The sequence below is a fragment of the Platalea leucorodia genome (assembly GCF_965183815.1).
Source record: "Platalea leucorodia genome assembly, chromosome: 4".
Classification (NCBI taxonomy): Eukaryota; Metazoa; Chordata; class Aves; order Pelecaniformes; family Threskiornithidae; genus Platalea; species Platalea leucorodia.
The window spans coordinates 33,693,506-33,719,417 of NC_138826.1; the positions used below are offsets into that span (position 1 = coordinate 33,693,506).

A 25,912-nucleotide genomic window follows, 5' to 3' on the forward strand; every position below is an offset into this window, starting at 1 on the left:
GCACTTCATTTCCATGAGTCCGGGTTCCCAGGGCCTACTAAGTCTGCCACCTGGGGAGTGTGGTGGCTCATTAACAAAGCAGCATTTAATACAAAAATAGTAAAAAAAATGTTAAAGGAAGGCAACAAGTGACGTGACACATCCGTAGAACGATGCCAGTTTACTTCAGCTGAGGGTCAGGCCAAGTCTGACCGTAGCCCCACTGTGAAAGGTTGCATTTGCTGGCAAACCACAGCTGAGCACTGCAGGGCTGCTGCCCCTCCTCGCTCTGACTCAGGCAGCAATTACATCCCCCGCCATTAAACGTTCGGATTGGTTTAAAAGTCAAGAGTTGGGATTTGGGTTTGGGTTTTGGGGATTTGGTGGTTTTTTGAGTAATATGGTTCAAATTATGTCTATTTGCCTTTTGGCTCCTGAACTACATTCATAGTCTTAATTTTTTTTTTTCTGAAACCTTGTACCTAAAAACAAGGTACACAAATAGTAACAGGTGGCCATCCCTTTTTGGGTTACTGAACCAGTCACAGGCCAATCTCAATTTTCTCTAAGTCTTCTCATTCAATAACTTCACTCGCAGGCTTTTTTGTGGAAGGGGTGGTTTGTTCTGAAAAAAACACATTCTGCTATTTCATATTCAGATCTCCTGGTTTGTCCTCTTTAGACATCCTGGGTGGTTCAGGATTTTACTCTGCACCTCTCTTAAGGACACTCATTCTCTCATTTGTATTTCAGCAGGGCCTTAGAGGCTTTCCACAGTTGAAATTCAGGGGAGAACTCAGCAGGCTTTCATGGAAACACTATCCTCGCCCAGGATAACTAAATCTTGAAAAAAGAAACACTTGGCCACTATTAGTTTACTATTAATCTAGCTCAGATCCTGGTACAAGAATCTAAATGTTATCTACAAAATAAAGTGTTGCACATAAAAAATATCCACAGTAACGCCAAAGTTGCCTGTAGCTGAAATGAAGCCTTTGATCTTTGGTGTAACCAACAGATATCCTTGATTCATTTCACATCATCAGTGCTATAAACCTTATTCTCCCCCAGAAGTCCAGGATGACTCATAATCAAAACGTAAACATTTTCAATGTTATACTTAAGGATCTACTAAAATACAACATTTTGAAATAGATCAATTTGATTTCATATTATTCCTTTTCAAGCCTCTGTTCCAGAGCAGTTTCATATAACTATTATCAAACCTGTGCTAACAAACGGATAGTTCTTTCAACACAAGTTGTCTCTACAAGAAGAAAATAAATAAGATCTTTTAAAAAAATCTGAAAATACTAACTTGTGCAAACATTTAATTTACATTACAGAATTCTCTGTGAGAATATCTCAAGCCAGCACTGTCATTGCACAGATTTAGAAGCATTTCTCCTGGAAAAATTAGTAGAAGGCCAATTAATCAAAAAATGAGTGGGGCAGAGACCCACACCCAACTTACTCTTATAAAAGAGTTTCTCTGGACAGGATTTCCTCACTGACATCTGTTTTGGTGTCATCTGATCTCACTAGTTGGATAATAAAAAAAAATTTAACAACTGAAAATATTATCATACAGTCTGCACTGTTGGGATTTTAGGACTATATACAGGACAGCATGGTTTTGTTGTCATCTTTTGTTTTCTTACAAAGGAGTTCTGGTTATGAAACACTTTTTTCCATTTCAGGTTTTAAAAAAAGTAGTTTATAAAAAGAAACAATTAAAAAGTCAGTCATGTATGCAGAGCTCAAGATCTCAGAAGCACAGCATTATTATGCACAGTTCTAGTTTTTATACAATAACTAGCTGTTTAAGAACCAAGAATAGAAACAAAACAAAAGAAAAAATTAAAAATTATTTCTGCTGGGTACTTTCTGCTACTGAAATCCACACAGAATAATTTCTTAGTTCTCACACAGCTTAGCATTTAGTTCTTCACTTTTCCTTGTCCCCCTCACCCCCTCCCCTTTTTCGTTCATCAACCAGAGTCTAAATGTTACTGTCAATATTTAGATTTTAGATACCTTTGAGGACAGAATTTATTGTCTTGCTTGGCTTGGCTGTCTAGCATCAGGAATAGCAACATCATTTGACAGCAAAAAGAGCCCCCTAAAAAAGTATTTTTATGGACAATATCTATTGCAGAACAACAGCTTCAGACAGACCCTATAATGTGACAGTAGTGTGAAGGTACAGCAAAACTTTAAAATACGTACTAGTTGAAAAACAAAAATAAATTGCCCAGCCAAGCAAGCATATTTCATGGAATATTGCTCCTAAATTTAGAAGAGTAATTGAGAACGTGGAAGAGTAGAGGCAGTATCAGCACAAGTAAACGTACAAGATCAGAAGGGCAAAGCAGTCTGGATGGTTGTGCTATCCATGTGATCTTAGCACAGTGCTATCGACTGGGCAGAGGCTTTCAGCATTTCTCAGGTGACAGGGGACATTTATTGTCAAAATAACTTCAGGAACGTTTTTAGTCACACAGTTTCTGTGGACTCAAGAGAGGATTGCTTTTGCTGTCACCGTCTTCAATACACTGGAATACGCGCTTCCTGCGCACACAACCTCAAGTAGGCAGGCCTCAGCAGCGCCTGGCAAACAGTTTTACACGTGCATCTCTGAGCAAAAAGCAGTTAGCACTATTTGAAAAAACTTTCTGCATCGCTTTTTGTGTGCAACTCTTCACAGAAAAGTCACTTCAGAAAACTGCACTAGAACTCCCATCTTCTTAGAGAGAAAATGCACTGCAGTGCCAGAAGACACAGGATGCATACCCACCAGCATACCCTGAGACAGCTACATACTAATTAAGATCTGCCTCAGACGATAAAGTTCTAAAAGAAACAGCCACAATTGTGAAATACCTTAATAGTCTCAGGAAGGTTAAAGTGTTGTCTTTTCTCCTTTAATCGTCTCAATACACTATCCATGGTTTCTTCTACTGAGGGAGCTGGTTCCATGCTTGTGGCCTCCTGTGTCCCAGCCTCTTTAGCGGTCCCAGTGCTTTCGCAATGATCATTTCTTTGGGGTGCTCTCGAGGTACAGTTTTGCTCTTCTGACATTCTGAGTTTCAGCTCTGAAAGGCAAATTACTTGACAATAGATTAGAAATATTTACAAAGAAGTTTCCTCTGACACTACACGAAAAAAAACATCCCTACTTCTTGCATACAATTATTATCATACCACAGTTGTGTAGGAAAGTAACTCTGCTTCACTTCAACATGTAACATATTTTACCTGGTTAAAGCAAAACCCAATGGTCAACGGATGAGATGTGTCCAGGCCAATGAAACTTGTAGCACATATGTGCTTCTCTTTTTCCTCCAAGCCCATCTTTGACATAAAAGGTGCTACCATGGCTGAGGACTGAGGAGGTACTGGGTTAAGGAGTGGTGTCTGGGTGGGAATCAGTGCAGAATTTCAGTGGGAGTGAGGTTAGGAAAGGGGCTTAAAAGGACAAACAGCACTGAAGAGTATTTGTGGGAGGTATGGTGTGGGTGGGATACGGAAGCAGACCTCTCTCTTTCTCCCCCTGCTCCTCACTAAACCCATGCACTCTCAAATGATCTGATGTCTGGATAAGTAAGAACATGTCCAAGCCTGCTGTGGGGATTGCTGTCTAAGGACGCAGTCCTTCACAGACGCCTTCCTGGACAAGAGGCAGTGTCTCCACAGTCCCCTGCCCCGCTCTCACCCCAGCTGTGCCTGCCTGCCCTCCTGTGCTGCTGTGCAAGCGAGGAGGAGAGCCAAAGCCCTCCCCTAAGAAGGGCTGGGGAGGCTAAGCTGTGCTACAGAGCCCGCCATGGGGAGGCAGGAGCTGGATATAGTTAAGAATTATTTCCTCCAGCTCCAGGCTGCTGGAGCCATGTCCTCCAGGTCTGCATAACCAACCCCCATCTTCTCTAGTGCAATTTAAACTATAACCCTCCCTTCCAGAGGCTGCATTGCTATCCCAGCCAGGCTACTGAGCTGGTCCTCACAAGGAGAATCAGCCACTTTGCTTAAATGTCTTCCCTTGGCAGAAGAGCACTTGAGCAACCCAGCAGAAGACAGATCGGTTACAGTGTGTCCTCGCTTCGCCGTCAGCAACCTGCCTGGATGCAATAAAGTAGGTAAGTATATTAGCTTGACACCAAGCCAAAGACCCTGGAGCTCTAGGGACCTGCACAGAGCAACAAGAAAATTGAATTAAGGTCTGAATTAGCTCCCGTAAAACCAGGCTTTGCTCCTAGAGTATGCCTGGCTGGTGAAGGACTTTGGGCAAGGCAGGAGATTGATGGCTCCCAATGTGTTAAATTTATTGAAATCTGCATAGAAACAGTAACATAACTTTTAGCTGTGACAGTCGGAGGATACAAGCCAGGTTTGTAGGGAAACATAGTAATTTTTATTAAACTCTTAGAGCTAGGAAAGATGGACAAGCCTTACGAATTTGAAGAAGGACCTGCAAGCACTTGAGTACTTTTCCATTTCAGTTGCACCTGTCTCATGAAACTCATGAATCTTGCTTCACTTAAAAGCAGTGTCATTATTCAGGGTAATAAAATCAAGGGTGTTTGCAGGATCAAGGCATTTTGGGTGTGAAGGTGAGGCTGATCTATGGAAGCTAGACCCCCTGGCTAGCTGAAGCAATGGTTGAGCCAGAGAGATCATTTTCAGAAAGGTAACTATGTAGTTTGGCCGTTTCCTCTCATTTGCCCTTCCTGGATTTGTAACACAAAGTTCGGGGGCAGGGGGGAAATCTAGTACTTACACAGCCTAGTGTTTAAGGGAGAACTTTCCAGAAGAAATTTACTGAAAGATGAGTTTCTAATTCTTTATTTACAACAATCACACCCTCTACATCTACATTCTTAACTATATCCAAAACAAAAGATGAAACATAATACTACAATTTAATTAGTAGTGAGAATCCATTTATAATGGGGAAAAAAAGATTTAGATAAATTATAAATAACCTTCAAAAAAAAAAAAAAATCAATCTGTCCTGGCTACATTCTCCCTGAGGGCAAGCATGTGATACACCCACAGACATTAATAGAGTGGTATGCAGACAGTCAAGGGCAGAACTTGACCCTCAAGACCAAATCTAATATCTGGGAAAGATCCATTTCTATGATAAAAAAAAACCTAAAAGCTTTAGAGCTGAGTAACCTCAGTCCTAAAGAAACATTTTACACCTACATTTGTACTATTACAAGGAAACTTTTAAATTTGTAGTTCTGTAGTTCAGACACTCATAAAAATATTCAGACTAACATTGCCTTTTGCATGAATGTTTATAGTTATGAGGGAGAGGGGATGTCTTTTTCCCCTTCCCCTTTTTAGCCTTGTTATGAGGGCTGAACTGGCTTACTTTAATCCCTGCTTTCAGGAATCAAGGCAAGTGATATCACCTAATATCTTCGTTGTCATTGGGAAACTTATTGCCACGCACTAGTGAAAAGTAAGCAGAGCACTGAGGTTAGAAAACTAACTCTAAAATACTCCAGGTACACTCATACTTCCACAAGCTTCAGCAATGAAGTGAAATGACATGCTATTATGTACCTTTGAGCTGCTTACGACCTTTGGCCAAATCATTCATCCATTTCAGAACTTCAGGATTGGAAGTCTTGTCACCATGTGAAGGCTGAATGTAAAGAAAAAATGAAGAATAAAAATGGAGGAATTGATGGTTGTACAATCAAACCCGTAAAAACCTATCTACACACAGTGTGCTAAAAAATGTCCGTAGTTCCACTGCACTATATCATCGTGTCATGCAGAGCATTTGGCTTGATCATGGTACTCATTTATCATGCCTTATCTCTCCCCATTGTGGCACAGTGCTACATGGATCTGAGTATTTTGGCTCTGATCCTAAAAAAAACCATTTAAGTCCCTGACTAATTGGATAAGTAATCTCAGTGACTTCAAAAGGACTGATCAAATACCCACTGTTCATCAAGTTCCTGAGTGATTTCCAGGATGGTAACCGAAGCACTCTGTCCCTTGCAGGGAAAGCCCTTACCGCTTTAAGACAAGGATTCTCTTGGGAAACAGCACTTTAAACATTTCAACTGAACTGCTTAACTAATCAAATTAAAAAGTCCTGTGCAACAGAGTGATTTCAAAAGCAACAAACAAAAGCTTTGTATATCAGTTCTTTCTTTGCATTTAGAAATTGCCTCCAAATTAAAATCAATTTAGACTGGATCTTCAAAACTCAGATATTTAAAATGGCAAAAGAATTTTGCAAAATTAAACCTCTGAAACAAATTCTTTTCTGGTCACAGCACGATGCCTGTGTAAGTATGAAATTTTACTCAGTATATGATGACTGTAGGGCAGTACAATTCACAAATGTACATTTAAGTTGGCAGTCATTGATGAGATTACAAAGTAATATACAATTTGCTGAATTTTCGTTTTAATGTAGTCATAAAATATCACAAACTTCCCTGTTTCATATTGTACCCATCCTTAGCATCACGGATGTTTTGACATGTTTATACTGCACAATTCACATTACACAAGCTAGCTCGATATGAGCGATGATCTGGCATGCCCTGCACAGAGCACACCATTGACCTCAAACAACCCCCCACCAGCAGCAGAACACAGTTTTTATTTCTCTAATTTCTGCCACCAGCTGCTATTGAGCCCGATGCTTTGGAGGCTTACAGGAGTCTGCCTGAATGAAGGAATCTGCACAGCAGAGCAACAGTTGCCAAGCAAATGACTTCTACAAAGTAAATAAGTAGCTTTTCATCTTTTGAATCATTTTGGTTTACAAGCCTGTCAGCTATGTTTCACTGATTCACACTTCTCACACAGCTAGAAGATGGCTATTTTGCAACAAAGGTAATCCAAAGAAAATGCAAATTAGAGTCTCGGAACTGCCGCATACACTGAAAGATGATAAAAAGATATTCCCTCACTGATGATTTCCCTATTGCATTTTACCAAAAATACCCTTTTTCCTATTGTTTTGCATAAGTTTAAACACACTGGGATTCCTGCTTGCCTCTTGTAGTAGTTCCCTTTATCTTTTCAATTATTGTCTTACCAGGTATTTTTTTTCTTGCTCAAACTTTTCTTCATACTTCCTAATTTTTCTCTTGAGACTCTGAAGGTGCTTGGTAAGTTGTGCTACTGTTTGTGGTTCTTTGCACTCTTCACAGTTACATCTAGAAGAACTTCTTGGCCTGCAAAAGCCGAAAGCATAGCAGCGGGATCAAAGAACTGGCTGTAATGGACCATGCCCTGTTTCAGGCACACTTAATGCTTTCCTAGCACTTCAGAATTTGCAGCTAGGTTCTTTCACAGGATAGAGATAGTTTAGATTTACAAAGTAAGCATAAAATAATTGCTTTTGCTTGAAGGAACCCCTAGGGCATACTAATGAGTTCACCATCTGTCTTTCACTCTCTCTCTTTTTTTTTTTAAATTAACTGTGGGATTTCTGAATATTTTTTAAGAGTTTAATCTCGTAGCTCACAGCCTGATCCAGTATTTACATTTAACACCCGTATCTTACTTCACAAATCTTCCAACTCTAACAGGAGACTGTAACAACATGATTTGTAAAAGTAAGCTCAAGGAGTTTTTTATTACTGGGAATAAACATTATCATTTTGAAGGCAGTTTAATTTCTGGTTTTTTACAATTGCAAATCAATAGATCGGATTATTATTCATATGCAGCTGACAGCTACGTATATAAGCTTTTAAGAAAGTTTGGTTTCTGTCTGAAACTCACAGCTTGGTTTCTGGAGATCACATATATGGACTGTTCATGTGTTCTATGACACTCCCGTATGTAGTGAATGACTCAAGCTATAGTTGTATTACAGCTGAAATTTTTAGTATTATACCTTGATAGCCCTCTCTATCTTATGTTCACTCCTCAGACTGATTACTAACTAACATTTAAAACTGTCCTTGCTAACTATAATTAACAAAGACTTCAAACAATATTGTACTGTGTTGTTACTGAAAAAATGCTAGATCCTATTTCTGGTATTGCAAATTATCCATGTCAAAATACGCTACAATATGAAAATTTCTTGTTTATGACATAACAGTAATTGAAAAAAATCACGAAGAGTCAAAGATCATGGATTGTACAAAAATTATTTAAAATATCTAAGAATGAAAATACATTTTCTTACATCATGAAAGGTTGAGCACTTGGTGGAGAAGGGGCAGACTCTGTGTCTAGATTAAATCTCTGGCTTTGGCTAAAGATAGAGCAGCGTGGTGACAAAAGAGGATTGTCTCCATCTGTAATGTGATACAGCAGTCGACTGGTCCCTAGGGAGTGATGCTCCTGCGGGCTGCTGTCCATGTCATTCTGCCAGTCTCTGTGGGCTGGCACGGGCTCTAGAAAGAAAGCATAAACCAATATGGACTGAGGGTCACTCACGAGATGTTTAGCTACCTACATAAATACAAATCTATACTTACAGAAGTATTCAAAGCATAAGTATGCAAAGTAAACAGCAAATAGTTCAGCAAAGTATCACATGCAGGATGAACATAATACTGAGGATGAGAAAATAGAAAGGACAGTTACAGCTTAACATAAAGCATTTTTGAGTTCCACAGGAGAAGGTGGGTGGGTGTGTTTGTAAACTATGAATTATAATATAAAGATGGAGAGTTTCCCAGAATAGTAGCATTAATTATATTTTCATAGATCTGCTTGCTTTTGAAAGCCACGTTCCTGAAGAAGGCAATGAATGTACAAAACAAGTTTAATTTTGTGATTTAGCGTTTAGTCCTTTGGTCAAGAGAAAGGCAGATCAAAATATAATATGTCCTGATGCTAAGAACCTCCAGTGTTGCTTGCAGTATCCTGCAGAATTTCATTAAGGTTTGAAGTAACATACGCATGTATCTAAAGAAGACAAGATATGAAAATAACAACAACAACTAATAACATTCAAGTTAGTTATTCAAGGTAGTGTGCAGTGACTGCTACTTGGAGGAGCCATGCTTATGATACTATGTTAATATTGTCTTTGACTATAAATGGAAAACTCGCCTCAGGTGCCTCAAAAGGTAAAATTTGTTTTATAGAGATGGTTAAGCTAGACATCAGAATGATTTATTCTGGACTGAAAAAGTAGGAATTGGTGAACCTCATCACACTGATTCTGTTTATGGGTAACATGGAAAATAATGGGCACATTACAGAGCCTGCCTCCAGGGAGTACCAAGAGTTCATCTTCCTTTTGCTGTACCTGGGTACATTAGTGAGAAGAACCATTGAATCGTATTCCTCATCCTCAGTGGGTGAAATGGGCGAGGATGATCTAGCCTAGTCAATATTTTTGCTATCAGACGATTGTGCTTTAAAGCAGAATATATTTTTAGGGAGAAACTCCATGCTCTCATAAAAGCTCGGTCCCAAACAAAACAGTTAATATATGTTAAAGCAAAGAATGTGCTCTGTCTCAGGTTCCCCTAAATCAGTTTCCATAGTACATATTTTGCAACATCTACGTTATTTTTTTCTCTAAAACCTTGTGTATATATATAGCCTTTGAATTCATATCAATTATCTTATATTTCTAGGCAGCATGTGTGGCAGCAGATTTCTAATCAGTATCATATTTGCAATATAGCATGCATTCTAATACATTTGACAGAATCTTTTTATTCAGTGAAAGCCTAAAACTGCATAGAAGAACAACTGTACATGGATTTACTCACAGAAGAGCAGGCAGGTTTAGAAAAGTTCTTTCACCTTCACTTTCTTCCCATTTTCTCCTTTGTACATGGGACATGATGTTCCCATGGTGAGTGGGTATTTCCTTCAGGATTTTAATGGAACCTTTGTAATACGTTTTATTTGACCTCTGCCCAACAGATACTGAAATCCCAATTGCTGCACTGGGACAGTGGGGACAAACCAGCTCTGAATGGCGCCCTTCATAGAAAGCAACTATTGATTTAAAAAAACAATAGTTACAATGGCCTAAAATATCATTTTATCAGGCACTATCCAATTGTTTTTGCTTTACAGACAACAAAAAATCCAGTTGTATATTGTATAATCACAGTTTAGTCTGTCATGCAAAAGTTACATGTGACTTTTGTATTTATAAGTTCATCTACTCCAACAGCACCCTCAATTATAATTATGTTAAGCATTTTCACGAGACAATGTAGTTGATTATTAATTCTAACCTAGCATCTTTTCTCTAAGTACTTCATACTCTGTAGGTCAAATTCAACTCTCCAAGATACCAGAGCAACACCCAAAACTTCTAAATCGTGTATCCTCACATAGAGAGACCCAGAAAGGCATCTGGGAGAAGCAAGGGTAAAGCATTGTACCGGTCATGGGAAATTATGTACACAAGACAACATACAGTGACAAAGGCTAAAATAAATGTTGTTCTGCAAACAAAAGTGTCTCTTTCTGGCAAGTGATCTTTCCTTACCCTGCAAGACTTGAAAGAATTACTAGTTTTGGGGTTTGTTTTGGGGTTTGTTTTTTTTTTTTTAACTTCTGAAAAACAGTATTGTCAGTGAGAAGAAACTAGCTTCCTTCCTTTTATTTCACCATCTTTGAACTTCAAGAAACATATAATCACTGTTGAGTAGGTTGACTAAGAACAGTTTCACTATTTCTCATGCTCTGTTATTAAAAGGAATAAAATTTTTATAGTCATATTAAGTAGCAGTCTCTTCACTGTGAAAGGAAAACAATATTATAAAAAAAATCAGCCAGTCTGTGTATGATAGGTGCAGGAAAAATGTTTCCAACATTTGAATTGTGATTTTCCGTGGACCTAGAAGTACTCCTCTTGCAGGAGGCAGTCTGTACTGCTGACAAATTATATGGGCACAGAGATTTGCTCATTTTCACATTGACAACCAGGCAATTTTACTAGGCCCAAGCTAGTCTCAGAAATGGAAGAAAAGAACACATTCAAGACTAAACGCTCCTGGAAGATAAATGCAAAGGACAAGTAGTGGCTGGAGCAGTCCCAGTGTAAAACCAAACACACAGAGCTGCAGAGAGTTCAAGGAGGTTTTTTTATTCGGTTAGCAAATGAAAGGGAGACAACCTGCATGCCACGTGAATTTGGGAGTATTTCCCAAAGGCCAGGGCTCTTCCATTTCCTTGGCACCAGGGCTTCCTGACAGCATTGTTCCACTACAGCTTGTAAACTAGTGCAACTTTGTTAGGGCCCCAAGAAAGGTTTTAGTCCCAACTCTATCACAGATGCACTGGACCGGACCTACTGTCCAGAAGTGGTCAGCAAGTCATTCAAACACATTCATTTACGTGGCCCAGTTGCTCTAATAGCGGAACATCTCAGGATGATGGCAAGTTATAACCAACCCCATTTTTAATTACAACTTAGGGCCATCATCCTGATTCCAGTTCTGTGTAGATTCTAAACAAGACACTAAGCATTACCCTGAGACTAGGCCATGAACTGACCGAACATCTACCTGTGTTCATGTATCTGATCTAACTTTAGCCTCGATTTTTGCCAAAACTGGGAACTAAAGCCACCTCTAGCCAAGCCAGTAAGTTGCCCCTTAGCCTGCATCTCCTCCATCTCATCTACTCAGGCCAGCTTAGCGCTGACAAGAGCTTACCACAGGACTTAAACCCAAGATCTAGTATCTTATAATACGCAGTATGCTTCATAATGTGGACTTCGATCATATGACAACAAGTCATATGGTACAAGTCTGTATTCCTGCATGTGATATTCTTTACGTAAAACAATAATACACTGAAATCTGGTGTATATAAAAAAAGAATATGCAGATGTAATGTGTTCATCCCTCAACAGATTATGACCATGAATGCCAGTATCATAATTTTTAATTTAAAAGACATTTAGACCGTCTTGTAGTTAAGTTCAGCTGCTCACTGCTCAAGTCACATATTTGATGTATACTCATATCCAAAAGCTGTAAAAATAACTCACACTCTGCTTTTCTTTTTTTCCCTTAAAAAAACTAGCTTAATACCCCCTTGCAATTCTTTATGGTCTCATTTTGCCAGCTCTAGTTCAAGTTTTTTCATATTCAGAAGTAAACTGGAAATTGCCGATTTCACTCAGAGATAAGAATTACTATTCACCCCTTAAAATTTGCATCCTGAAATACCTTGTCATTTTACTAGATTGTTCTAGCTTCACTCACCATACACATAATATATTTTTTTCTAATTTTTGTTGACTGGAATGTGGAAAAAAAATTAAATAGACTACACAATCATGTTTATTTTAAAAATAATACATTTGTACATTGTTAATATTAAATTTTTTATTGCCTGATTCACTGAGCAAAGCCTAATAACTAGAGACATAGTTTATATGGCACGTCTTCTAAAAACTATGTTCCTAGCCTGGCACAAATCTCTGGACTTCCATACAAGTTCAAGCTGAAACAGCCAATAGTTCCATGTGAAAACTGTACCTAAACTGAATGTATCAGAAGATTTCAGTAGTAATTTAAGAGACAGAATTAGGACTAGCTCTATCTATGCAAAATGGCAAGTTATTAAAAAACCCACAAACCACAAAGCAGATGTTAGCAGGAATGAGCGTACATTAAAATGCCTTAAATAGGTAAGCTTTAATTAAAGCATAAGTTCAAACTGCTAGAGTGACAGAGCATGCTCTGAACTGCGCGAGAGAAATGCTACATCATCCAGTATTTTCCTGTGTAGCTGGAGATAGGCAAATAGGAGCTAGAGAGGGTATCAGAAGAAGGGGTCACTAAAAGTATGAATTAAAAAAAATCTAATCAAAACAGCAAAAATAAGCAAAGGAAACAACTATGAACCACCCTAACAACGAATTGTGAAACTACCAGAACAAAATAATTCAGTAAGCTACTGGAAAAGGAGGGGAAACCCACCCTGCCATAAAGGAAAAGAGTCAGTACAGATTTTGGATGGGCTGTAAAATGTCTCTGCCTGTGCAGCGCAGGTATGAGATCTGACTCTGCCTCAGGTCCATGCCAAGGGACTAGCACCAGTGCAAGTCCCATACCTGTATCCAAGAGCTATTAAGGTATTTGCCTAGCTGGGCTAAAGCATCCATTTTTTTTTTTTTTTTAGCTAAAACCCAGGATATTTAGTATTTTTTACATTCCTTCGTCTTTATAATAAGTTGAATTCTACGTACCTTTTTCCTTAATTGTGCAATGCAAACATCAAACTTCAGAATTTCTTAAGTAGAACACTATAATTTGTGATTTTTTTAGGTAAATAACTTACTGTTATTTCTTGCTGAAAATTCTGAGCAAACAGCTTCTGAAATAAGTTCTTCCCAACCCAGCCTTTATTCTGACATAAAACATCAATTGCAAAGGGGTTACTGATCTATCTGCCTTAATTTAGACCATACACGGTGAATGACTTAAGTATTTGTGTATTCATGTCACTTGTCTGTGAGATGTATTAGTCATATTGCCTTTGACCTATTTTTCACGAACAGTGATTCCTCTTCTACTGAGCATCACGACTCTGCCAGCTCTGTGACTACAAGCTATGAATTGACAAAAATAGTGCCGACCCTTAAGGCTATTTATTTGCAAGGACTGGTTTCCATATTGAGGAAAGAGGGAGAGATAACACACCGCAGTTTGCCCAGATGGGTAATAACACAGGTTCATGAATTATTAAAATCCACATGCTGTAAAACTCACCTTCGCTATCTCTCTGCTGATGCATTAAATTAAAATCAATAATAGGAGAAATGAAGTGATATTGCTCTGACAAAAAGAATGACAAAAATAGAATTACATGATATGGCAGGTGATCTCACACAATACAGACATAGGAAGTAAGGAGCGTAAATTTACTTGAACAAAAAAAAAAAACCACACCACGGATTAAAACTGAAAATGAAAGAATAAGGATTCTTAAAACCTGTCTGAAAAGCCAGACTCCCTTTCAGAAAAACAGAATGTTATAGCCATTAATTTCCGTTCTTTTAACAGGTATCACCCCTTTTTACATTACACAGCATTTGCATCAGGAAATGGTGCTTTGCATTAGGTCTGCACTGTTTCCCAGAGGACTGCAAATCTGATATTAAACTGCAAGTCACAAGGCTTTTTTATAATTGCAAATGAGAACACATCATGACACGATCGCTTACCTCCACAACTGGCCCCATCAGCTTGCACACTGGTTTGGACTGATGCAGGGGCTGGATCCTTGGGTGCCGGCAGCTGAGGAGTTTCTTCCTGGGTTGGCAGAAATGCAGAGCACAGATCGGTTTCAAGGGCTTGTAGCTTCAACAAAGAATTCTGCAGACAAAAGCAGAACATTGGGCTAGATAGAGAACAACAGAATACAGCGATAGCTCTTCAACTCACTGAGCCCATTAGCAGCGCCTGCAAAGGGGTGTTCCACTAGCAGCTCTGAGGGGACGTGCAAGAGAACAAACGTGCACTATTCCACGAGTTTCTTGACTTCTCCTTATTTAAGTCCCAATTTACATGGATTATTCATGACACGTGGGAAAGATGACTTCGTCAGCAAAAGACGATTTATTCTAGGAAGCCAAACTGAGATGGTGTCCCTTTTCTTGGTCTTGAAGCAATACACTAAGCAAGTATTTCATTCATTGGGCTGACATCACGATCTGATGACATTATGTCCCTCCCCATTTACCATTCATAAAAAAACAAATCTCCCTCTCCAGCCTATTGTGCTGTACACAACAGTGAACAAAGAGTTACTGAGAACACGCTCCCTCATGGGATTCTTGGAAGAGATATTTTTTAATTGGCTTTTTTAGAGATACTTCTTTATGTAGACATAGCTTTTATGTAGGCTGCTGCTGCTTCTACAGGGCAACCAGATCATTTCCTATCTGCTGCAAAGGTAAAATTAACAGATCATTGTCACTTTCTGCAGACAAATCAATGAGGACAAGGCTAGTTATCTATAACATCACTTCCAGCTACTGTGTCATGCTTGGTCCATTTCTCATTTTAATCTTTAATGCTGCATGCAATATTCAGCTGTACAATCTGACACAAGCATCTTGCTGTGATGTAAATGCTGTGAAAGCCCTAATCACCATCTGACTGGGCAAAATGAGTCACTACCAATACCCCACGCGTTCAGTTCCCCTCTCTCAAGGGAAATACAGCTTGCAACATAAAACAGAATCACACAAAGCTGTCTTAATAATCACACAGCTGGCACACACAGAATTATACATAAAATGTTAAGTCACTCAAATGGTACATATTTGTGAAGAGCAATTTCTGAAAAAAAAAACAAGTTGCAACAGAAAAAAAATGTCTCAAGTTTATACCCTGAAAAGCTCCTTTCCCCACTCTGTCAAAGACCTGAAACCAATTTATTGATTCATTTAATGAAATAATGAATTTATTTATTGGAATAATTTCCATTGTGTAATATATCACCTATGTAGTGAGTAGTTTAATATGTCTGTGTTAGATTTATTGTAATACAGCCCTTTTATAAACCCAAGGATACCAGTGGTTTTAGGTAAAAAAAAAAAAAATAAAAATAAAAAAGGAAACTAATTTGGCTGAGAACAGCAGGGAAGATTTCAGCGTTAATCTTTTCATTCCTTTTATAGAATTCAGGCAGTGAAAAAGGAGCAGAAAGTAGCTCTTTCTAGGCGATACCTCAAAATAGGGAAATTGCAAAAAAGCACAAGATCACCATAACTAGACCCTGTGACCCTCTGTGTGCTGTCAGGAGTGCTTCAAAATCCATATCCTGTTCCAAAAAACAGATTAGGTTACAATCAAACACTTGGACTTGGCCTCAGCTTAGGTCAAAAAGAAAATCCAGGAACACCTTCCTCCTCCTGGTCCAAGAGCAAACAGGAGCTCTGGCCATTCCTATCAGAAGCAGCTTGATACTAGGGACATGTGAGCAAAGGAATGGATTGTGGTATACATTTATTTTAGAATAAGAATGAAGAAAATTAAGAAAATTAAATAGAATTAAGTTCCTCTCATCTGTTGTCAAGATACATTTTGACGTCTCATCCTATAATACCAGGAAAGAAGTGATTGCCAGATCAAGAACTGATTCATAATGAAATGCCTAAATGTAATACTACTCTTCAAAAATATGGCATGATGTAGAGCTGGTTTCTATGATCTGAGCCAGAAGATACTTTTACTATTCCCAGGTACAGGTTGCATTAACAACCTACCATCCTCTGGCCCAGCTGCCATTTTTAAGGACAATTTACCCATCTTGACCAGCAGTGCCTCATCTTCACACCTCAGTTCCTCCAGGACTCTTTGAATAACTGGCATCTTTTCCTTGTCACTTTGTCACCTACTGACACTATTTGGTCCAATATTTTACATATATTACTTCAAACTGATCTGGCTCCTTTGACCTGTCTGCTAGAAAGAGTATACCAGGTGTGCAAATGTCCCCAACATGGGCTTTATCAGTGGAGACCAATATCACAAATTCACTCAGCCTCTCTGTTTACAGCTCTGTCACCTTAGGGCCCGTTTTACATGTCAGCCAGCCAGCAGTCCCAGCGACACCCTACCTGGCTTCCTGCTTTTGATGTGTTTAGTAGAACTCTTACCATCAATTTGGGCTTCTTTTATGAGGCACTTTCAAAGTCTTCCATAATCCTCTACAGTGCTTTCTTGAATTAGAAACACAGTGAAGGAAACCATTCTCACCTTCAACAGCTTTCAAGTGGCAGTGAATTTTCCTTGTCAAGGGAAGGGTGCTGACTCGAATTGTACCCATGGCACTGTTTTGGGAAGAATTTTCATGACGTGACAGACCTCATTTTCCACTGCCTCTTGCCCCAGCTAGACCCAGACGGGCAGCATTTTACAGTCATTAATGTCCTCTAGCAAAAGTTGCAGACCAGTGAGGACTCTGATCCCAGCCAGGACCTTATCATGAGAACTGCTGAGGGCAAGTAAGGAAAACGTGGGCAAACATACCAGAAGAACGTACCAACAAGGTGAACATAGGTGAATAACTGACAAATATACCCAACCTTCACAGACTGTTACTTCAAGCGTTTAACCAAAAAGTTCCCATATCAAGACAATACATTCACTTTGCATCACTATTTCTTATCATACATTAATATTTATGGCAAGTTCAGTATAAAGCATTCACACAGACTACATTGTTAAACACTGTATTTCGGCAATGCCTGTGCTGTAATTCACCAGCTGGTTTATATTCAGTTGCTCTAAATGATATTTTTCACCCATCTGTGGAAGGTGGGTGGACGGCAAATTTCCAGTCACTGCCAAATACTAAAAAAAATCATATAATAATAATAATAGAAATACCTTATATGATTTCATGAATATGCCCTTGACAGGGATTTGATGTAGGGAGAAAAACAGTAAGTAGCTTTGACCATTTTGATGTTACTGGGGAGACGATGAACCTGGAGTATGCCATCAACCTCATCCTACTCTTAAAACACAGCTGACTACTATGGTACTGCCACAGCGCACGATACATGAAAAGCCACCACATATTTATGGGAACACATGTAAGAAGACATAGCTTTAAGCAACGGCCAAGCACAAAGCTGCCCGGGGTCACCAACTCATGGGCAACAGGAGCATCCTAGTAAATGGCAGGGATGACCTTGCTGCCTGCCTTGCCACATGTCCTGTCCTGCCCCTCTCAGAGGGCTGCTGGAAGTACTGGCAATGCCAGAGCAGCCAGGCTGAATCATGCAACCTCGGACCTCCCGCTCTGTGGCAGGAGCAGCGCGGTCCCTTGTTTTTGCAACTGCAGCCCAAGCAGAGCAGCAAGGTGCTCTGAGAGGGGACACAGCCATTTATCAGCAACTGACAGCAAGTCCTCTACCCTTGGGCTCACTGGGGGCAGGCCAACATGCTACCAACTGCCAGCAAAAGGCAGGCAAGAAGAGAGAAAAATAAAGTCTGAGCCCTGTCTTCATCTTCTCAGACCTCCCAAGTCTCGCTGACCACTTCCAACTTCCCCCTGATTCTCCAATACTTTCCAGTACCTGTATAGCCTTGATGTGACTGCAGGAATCCTGCCACAGTGGTGGGGATGTGTACTCTTCTGCGCCACACACACTCAGCAATACGTCTAATCTGGAGATGAACCAGCCTGTGCACGTGCTACTTAAAAATCTCTCATGGTCCAGACCTGCCCCTGGGGCCCAACTGGGCCATCTCTGCTCTTGGCCATTTAAAATAAGTTACAAAACATGTTAGAAGCAAATGCAAATAGCTAAAATACATAGAAAGGGAAATGTTAGATCATGGTGGCTACCATCACAAATTTTAGTAAGCTCTTATATGGGAAAACAATATCACTGAAGTAATTTAAGCTATGGCATATTATATCAGCTAATGATCTCAGTTTAAATACTTCAGATTTGATGCTCATTCCAGCTTTACTCTGGTGCCTAACACCAGTGTTTCTGATGCGGCAATTCCTGATCCATGCTAATGCAACTGAAAGGACATATTAATATTTAAAATGGATCCTTAAGTTTCTTTGGAAAAATAACCATATCGTTGCCTCTTAAGAATAGTAATTTGCAAGTTTGAAAAAGAAGCAATTATACTTGTCTTGAACAAAGCTTTCTTATCTCTTCTGATCTCCTCTTAAAGTAACTGACAATTCAAAGAACTTGAGCAATGCCAATTCCACTAGAAGAAAAAACATCCTGCATTATTCCAGATCAAAGATAATGGAAACATAAAGACATTTACAGGAAGTCCAAGGAAAACAGAGAGAGAGACAGTGTGGTATTTCTCTCCTATTTGTAATTTTTGCTAATGCTTTAAGAAAACGTAGTCATTAAAGTATCATACTCTTGCCTGCTGGAGAAAACACAGTACACAGTACAAAAGGATCGCCATTGGCAGAGGAAGCTCAGCCTGTAGTAAAGAAACCATCTTTACAAACAAGTAAGCCTGTAGACTGTACCCCACTGACCATCTCTCTCTCCATCCAAAGATTATTGAAAATCAAGAGTTGAGGCCTTAGGGCAAGGAATTATTGAGATGATAAATAACCTCTTACATATAGAGATAAATACCACACACCTACACTCATGCTGCTAAATCCCTCTGGAGAATGGGACACTGAATGAAAAAATACTCCCGATTTATCACCAAAATGCTGTGGCAATGAGTGGGAGCCCTCTGAAATAGCTTATAAACTTTTTCTCGGTAGGTGCCATCGGTAACTCCCCCTCCAGCCGGAGGTCCCTGCACGGGGCCCCTGCAGGATCAGCGCTATGTGATGTGTTGGTCAGCACGTCCAGGGGAACAAAGTCTGATGGGAGACAATGTGCCAAACAGAGCCTCGCAGCCCCGCGTTCTCCATGTTGCACCAAGAGCTACAGCACTGCCAAACCTGCTCATCAATCAGTGCTCACCGCGTATCTGCAGAGAGAGCAGATAGCTAACAATGGCCAAAAGAGAGCCACTGCTGTTAGAAACCATTTCTTTCCCTGAAAAAGCATTACTATTATCAGCATCCTTTGTTTCATCCTAAGGTCTGGTAAATTTAAGAACTGAGGGAAGAGGGAAAGGGAGTAGGTCTGCCCCACCCATGAACCCTGCCCAGTCTCAGCCTGGAGGCTAACAGGGAGAAGGGAGGAGAAGCAAAGCCCAGACTTGGCGCTCTGCATAAACTGAAACCACCCTGCCACCCCACACGCAGTGTTTCTGAATATTGAGGATGCCTGCACCCTGCCCCTGGGCCTGTTCCTGCGCCTCCAGGACAGGAAGGCAGCTTTTCTATTATATCCAGTTTATTGATGGATTTACTGGGTTTATGAAATCAGCTGGGGCAGAGAAGGAGAATAATCCAAGCTTTCATTATTTAATCGCCTTTGAAGTGATTCATATGGAAAAGAAACTGAGCAAATATCAACCTGTTCCATTTCTTCACTCTAAGGAAATGAATGCTTTTATATGTCACATTAGAACAGTGACGTATAAAAGCATCTCCCTTGCTTTTTAATCTGAGAGTTCAGGTTAAAATAAGATAGGCATATTTTATGCGGCCGTAAATAAATCTCTGCGTATCTGTTCTGGCAATATTTGTGTCTTGAGGCATATGACATTTTCAATTCAGAACTTCCTTTATGGGGAACAAACAAGCAACAGTAAGATAGAACAAGATATGCCCTGGATCTGTATAATGCCAGGGTGAGCAGTGAGGAGAGACACCACTTTCTCTAATCCAAAAAGGGAATTTATTTTCTTATGACACATGTCCATTTGGGTTTGCAGTAGACCTGAGACACAATAAAATCTAAGATTTTGCAGAGAAAGCACCAGAATGTAACCCCTTGCTCATTCCCCACAAATTATTAGCAATTTATTTTAATTTCTGATCTATTTATGTTTTAATATCTTACACTGATTTTATTTATTATAATATTTTATCTTAACCTTTAAGGAATTCTTTGCAAGAATTTTAAATGGAAGCTTTTAAGTGGAAGCTTTGGTGATTATTTGCAATGGGGCTTCTCAAAAGAAACAATAACTTAATGATTTCTCCCAGGGCCTTAACTGGCTAGACAGAGGCTGAGTATACTCCCTTACATTGGTCATGGAATGTGCCTTACTAGTCAGCACTGAGATTGTCAATAGTGAGCTGCACAACAATGCCACAAATGCACAGGAGATAATTCATTGTAAGGAGAAGCTTAAGTCTGAATTCCTTTAAAAGGACACATCATGTTTTTCCCCTAATGAAAGTCAGGCATATATTAATAGACATAGCTGTTCTCTGGCTCATTATGGAAACAAAGCTGTTTTTTCCATGGTTTGACAGGAATGGGCTTCCCTTCCCCCCAACTCTCTTTCCCCCCTGCTTCTCTTGTTCTGTTTTCTTGGTCTACACTTAAAAATATTGTCTGCTCCTTGTTTAAGTCCCGTATTGTTCACTGCCCTTGCAGTATATAAGCATACTCTATGCTAGTATGCAGATATCCTTGTTTGTGGGAGATGCTTTATATGGTTTCCCACTTTGAATAATTGCAAAGCTTGTTTTTGGCCTCCAGTATATTGCTGATTGTGAGAATCCAGCCCAGGCTCATCCATTGTTTGACATGATCACACAAACAGCTTCTTTGTGCTCTACTCTCACATCATCCTCCTGGCATAATCCCTGTGAAAACAGCTCTTGTTTCAAGTGTCACAGGTGTTATTTGGCTTTCCTTGCTTCCTCTCTTCACTCCAACCCTCCCCTCCTCCCAGCTTACAACAAGAGTACCTTTTAGACTACATTGTACTGTTCATAGTTTATTTATGCAGGATGTAGCAACCTTGAGAGCTCCTTATTTTTTAAAAAACCATAAGTGATAGCGGAACACATTTGAGCTGTAATATGAGGAAAAAATCAAATGTTCTTGAAAGATGGTATTTCACTCAGTCAATATTGAATGTTTAATTCTTTTCTGAGCACAAACAGAAAGCAGCATAAAGTTGGCTTAAAATATTTTTAAAATCTCTTGCTGCTGGCTTTTAAACTATTATAGCAGTCTCGTACCACATTTTTAAGCTTTTCTCCAAAAACATGACTAGAATGATTCATTAAAAGCTAACCTAAGATTCTCAAGTGATTACATTATTCCAAGACCTTAGAATTAACAAAAACTAAACATCTAATTCAAAATTTGTAACAACATATTTCAACTTTTGGTTAAACTTACCTCATTTAAGCTGTTAAATTGCTCAGTTCCTTCTTTTGGTGAAATACATGTGTTCTGATCTATTCTACAAAACAAAACAAGAATTTTCACTCAATAGAATGCTTATCTGTGCTGCAAATATTTCAAACTTTTCATCATATCTGTACATAAATTACAAGTTATGGGATAAAGATGTGTTATTAAAAAAATAACATTTCTATGAAAGTTACATCCGTATTTTATACCTCATTCAAAACAACGGTGATTTTACTGGAATCCTAAATAATATATTTAAACTGTGAATGAGGTTCTGGAAACTATGACATTAAAATCCAAGCTCACTCTATCACATAGAAAGAGTTCTACAGAGGCACGATCAGCTCTCAGTATCTTGGTGATCTTGGTTAAAGCCAAGAAAAAGCTCAAACATATGTTTAAATCTAAGCACGATTTGTCCCACATGCATTAAGTCAGGAACAAGAGTTTTCCTGTAACAGAGCCATAAAGAATAAATCTTTCCATATTTAAACTTGATGGTATTTCAGGCTCCCAGTCTTCAACTTTCTGCTTAAGTTCTGTTTTGCAAATTTCACAAAGACCCAAGGGACTCTCATGAGGAGCTGGAAATCCTTTGAGTAAGAGAGATGCCCACATTTTCTAATAAGTGTCTATTTGCAGCCATCAGAGATGACCATACCTTTGGTTTTCCCTCAGTGTATCACTGTTTCTCCACATGGAAGTAGGAAAGGAAGGTCCTGGACCAGCAAAGGGAAAATCTCTCCCCTCTGACTATAGCTACTGAGACAACTGTGCCCCATCCAGGCAGATGTGGTAGTGGCCTGAGGCTCCACACACCTACCAGCTTCAGGATTAGTTACAAATTCACTCCACCAAGGAATGAAATTGAAGCCTAAAAAAACCCTCTCATGGATCAGGTAAGCAACCTGAATAGCCTCATACCTCAGCTCTGTCCTTCCCCAAAGCAAACAGAGGCTTTCCACACTCAACTTCAAAGCCTGACATGGGTGTATCACAAGTTGACTCGAAACTCAGCTGGAGCAAGAAAACTATTGCTGTCTCAGAGATTTCTCTGAGAAATGAGAGCAATGAGATTTCTCATTGCTGAAAAGGTGGCAATGTTTGCTGGCCCCTGTGAGACTCACTCACAGACATGATCAAAGCTAACACAAAACCCAGATTCCTTTGGACAAAATAATTCATATTTTTCAACCTATTGTGCTCAGAGTCATCCCAGCAAAACCAAATAGTTTTAAAAATCTCTAGAGACCTCAAAAACAGTACAGACAGATGCACAGGCCTTTCTTGTAGTTCTTCATAGACTTATGAGGCATTTAAAAACTGAAATTATGGATACGCCACTTTCCTTATGAAAACAGACATATTAGATAGCTACACCAGGGTGAACAACTGCCTCTAAACAGGATCCAAGGTGTGCAATTCACGTAGGAACAAAAATGAGTCTGTTTGGTGGTGGTACATCTAGCATCAGAATGGGAGGCCTCACAGGCCAGCCAGCCTGCACCTCCCTCAAGATACACAGGTACCTCATCAGAAGTGAGTGATTTCTGGAGATACTTAAGCAGCAAGGTGCCTTGGCTGACTATTGTACAAGCACCTATCTACATCTCTGTGTAGCTCTCCACCATCTCGCCTGAGAATGAATAGCAAATGTCTCCATAATGTGAAGAGAACAGAAGGAAAATGGAATTACAGAATCAAAAAGGTTAACGCCTAACAACCAATCTCTTGCTTCTAGGCAGCAGAGAGGACAGTATGAGGCAGCAGAAGAGAGTTAAAGAAAACTGAGAAAAAGCATGGGGAGAGTAAAAGGACTGATTTAATAGGAAAGAGTGAAATATTTATAGTTTGGTTTAATAACATGTAAGGAAGGACCTGCAAGGCTACAAACACTAATTCACTAATGAGGAAAAAAATAGAGTGATTTATTGCATTGAACTAGAGATAGACATAAAGGAAAGGAAGAAAAGGACTCGTGTCAGATTTGTACAGTTCTGGTATTCATTTGGATGACTCCTTTCAGGGTGCATAACACACAGGAAATGTGAACTCTCCTTAAAAAAAAAAAGACAACAAAAACCTAAACTCTAGCAGCAGCTCTTACAGGTGCCATACAAAGTTCTACATAATTCACAGCTGTATCACTCATGAGTCTTGCACTCTGGAGAGTAAAAAGTTTACAGCACATCTGAAGTACAACCTCTCATTCAGGATGATGTTCTTGTCTGCTGTTTCAGGGATGCAGAAGTCTTGCATTTTATTGTTTCTTTTTCACTGAAAATACTGAAGTAAGATGCTCTTAGTTTTGCATTCTTTGGATTCTGGAGATACTGAAATCATTAAGGTAAGTAACCATTTTTGTGTGAAGATCATTTACATTAACAGTCATATATGTATGCTGAGCTGATCTTACTCTGTATAGAGAATTTTGGGGTGTGCTTTTTTGTTTTCACCAAGACTAACTGCTCTGCTAGGCAAATGCAAGTTATCTGATTGTCACCAGGCAACAAAGGGCTTACAATTTAATAACTATGGGTTGGATGCTACTCTCATTAAAAGTCAATCACAAAATATCCATTAACTTCAAAAGCAGCAGGAACAAGCCCTAATTTTCCATCTGTGCTGAGTACATTAAAATTATTTTAAGCCTTAGCTGAAATTTTGAATAATTGCAGGCAACCCTTATTTTGTATAATGTACATCAATGTAAAATAGTGAAAATTGAATTCTCTCCGTGGCTACTACTCAAATACATGTTATATCATTCTTTATAAAATACAAAAGGCCTGATCTCTCACCCTCCCTATAGACTGGCATCTCTGGCTTTGGCAGAATTATCCTGTTCTGCATGGCACAGATGACAAAGATGCAACCCAGCAACATGTCCATTTGAAGCTTGTGGACATAACAAAAAAAAAAAAAAAAATCTAAATACTAATTTTCAACAGAGCTCCTACCAGACTTCAAGGGGAAAATCAATTTGCATGAGCAGTGAGCTGTTTAAAAAACAGACCAGAACATGTGAATTATTGAATTATGCATGATATCACTTCAAAACTCACATAAAATTCAAATAAAACCACATCATTTTAAAAACTAGGAAAAATGTTTAAAGATAACCTAAGCAAATTCACTTCTTATTTCCCAGACTAAACCTAGAAAGGAGTGTTACATTCTGTAATTTCCAAGTCTCAATCCAGTCCAACCCTAGATTACACTAACCCCATCCTCAGGAGACTTATGTGTTTATGCACCACAATGCCACATGTGCTCAGTGTCTTGGGCCAATTAACGCATTAGTGATGCCAGGATAAATCCTGCCAAGCAAACCACACACTGTGCTGTGGGCTGAAACCCCTTTTCCAGATTCACTTTCAGTCTTTCCTGGCCCAGTACTCATTCCCTGTCTCCAGTCTAGCAATCAGTTTTACCCTTCCCACTGTGAGGGTGGCCTACCAGGGTAACAGCTCAGAAAGGGCAGTCATAGTACCGCATCAGAGGACTGATTCAGCCTATCCAGAGGTTACGTCACACAAGTTAACAGAAAGGCAGGCCCCACAACCAACTCACCTCAGTGCCAGGAAAACAAAAAGATCCTTTCTGAGACCCCCACAAATGGCAAAAAGCATTATGAAATCAAACCATAGTCACCACCTTAATACAGGGCTGCAGGTGAATGTTTCAAAAGCATGCCTATGAATCCTTACAAAGCAATAGAGAACTGCAACAGGCTTTTGGGTGAACATAAAGTGCACACTTGCAATGAAAGAAATAACACTATTAAGGGCCCAAGGCTGTTTGAATACATCCTAGGCTACTCCTTGGGCAGTCCCTGAATGCTGGAATAAGCAGCCAGACAGACTGCCGGTGTAGCAGTGCCTGTCTCATCAATCACAGCAGTTACGTAAAGGCTGGCTGTGGACAACCACGCTTATTTTTCTTATTATGAGTGCCTCTCGTACTCACCAGGCACAGTCCTTACTTGGGCTACAGTGAGATGCTTTTTTTTTTTTTTTTTTTTGCCGCCCTGTCCTCTCCCCACCCCATCTTTTTTCTTTCTTTTTTTTTTTTTCTTTAAGTGTATTGCAACCCAAGAGCTTGCTCGGAGACTTCCCATGCCTTGATACAAGAAGCAGCAATGGAACCATAAACACCACTATTTTAATATCAAGAATCCTGAAGAAACTGTTCTGAGGAATTGGTCAATCATTTCCCAGC

General features: G+C 39.4%; 1 protein-coding gene across 1 annotated transcript in view; it reads right to left on the reverse strand.

The window, feature by feature from the left end:
- Positions 1-25,912, reverse strand: part of FAM13C (family with sequence similarity 13 member C) — a gene marked incomplete at its 5' end in the record, with an annotated part of 131,814 nt that overhangs the window by 10,551 nt on the left and 95,351 nt on the right. Inside the window, 7 exons of the mRNA XM_082308390.1 lie at positions 2,863-3,074; positions 5,551-5,632; positions 7,052-7,190; positions 8,156-8,366; positions 13,674-13,739; positions 14,129-14,279; positions 21,677-21,740. Of these exons, the coding sequence (XP_082164516.1) occupies positions 2,863-3,074; positions 5,551-5,632; positions 7,052-7,190; positions 8,156-8,366; positions 13,674-13,739; positions 14,129-14,279; positions 21,677-21,740 (925 nt within the window). The remainder of the gene's footprint in view (positions 1-2,862; positions 3,075-5,550; positions 5,633-7,051; positions 7,191-8,155; positions 8,367-13,673; positions 13,740-14,128; positions 14,280-21,676; positions 21,741-25,912) is intronic.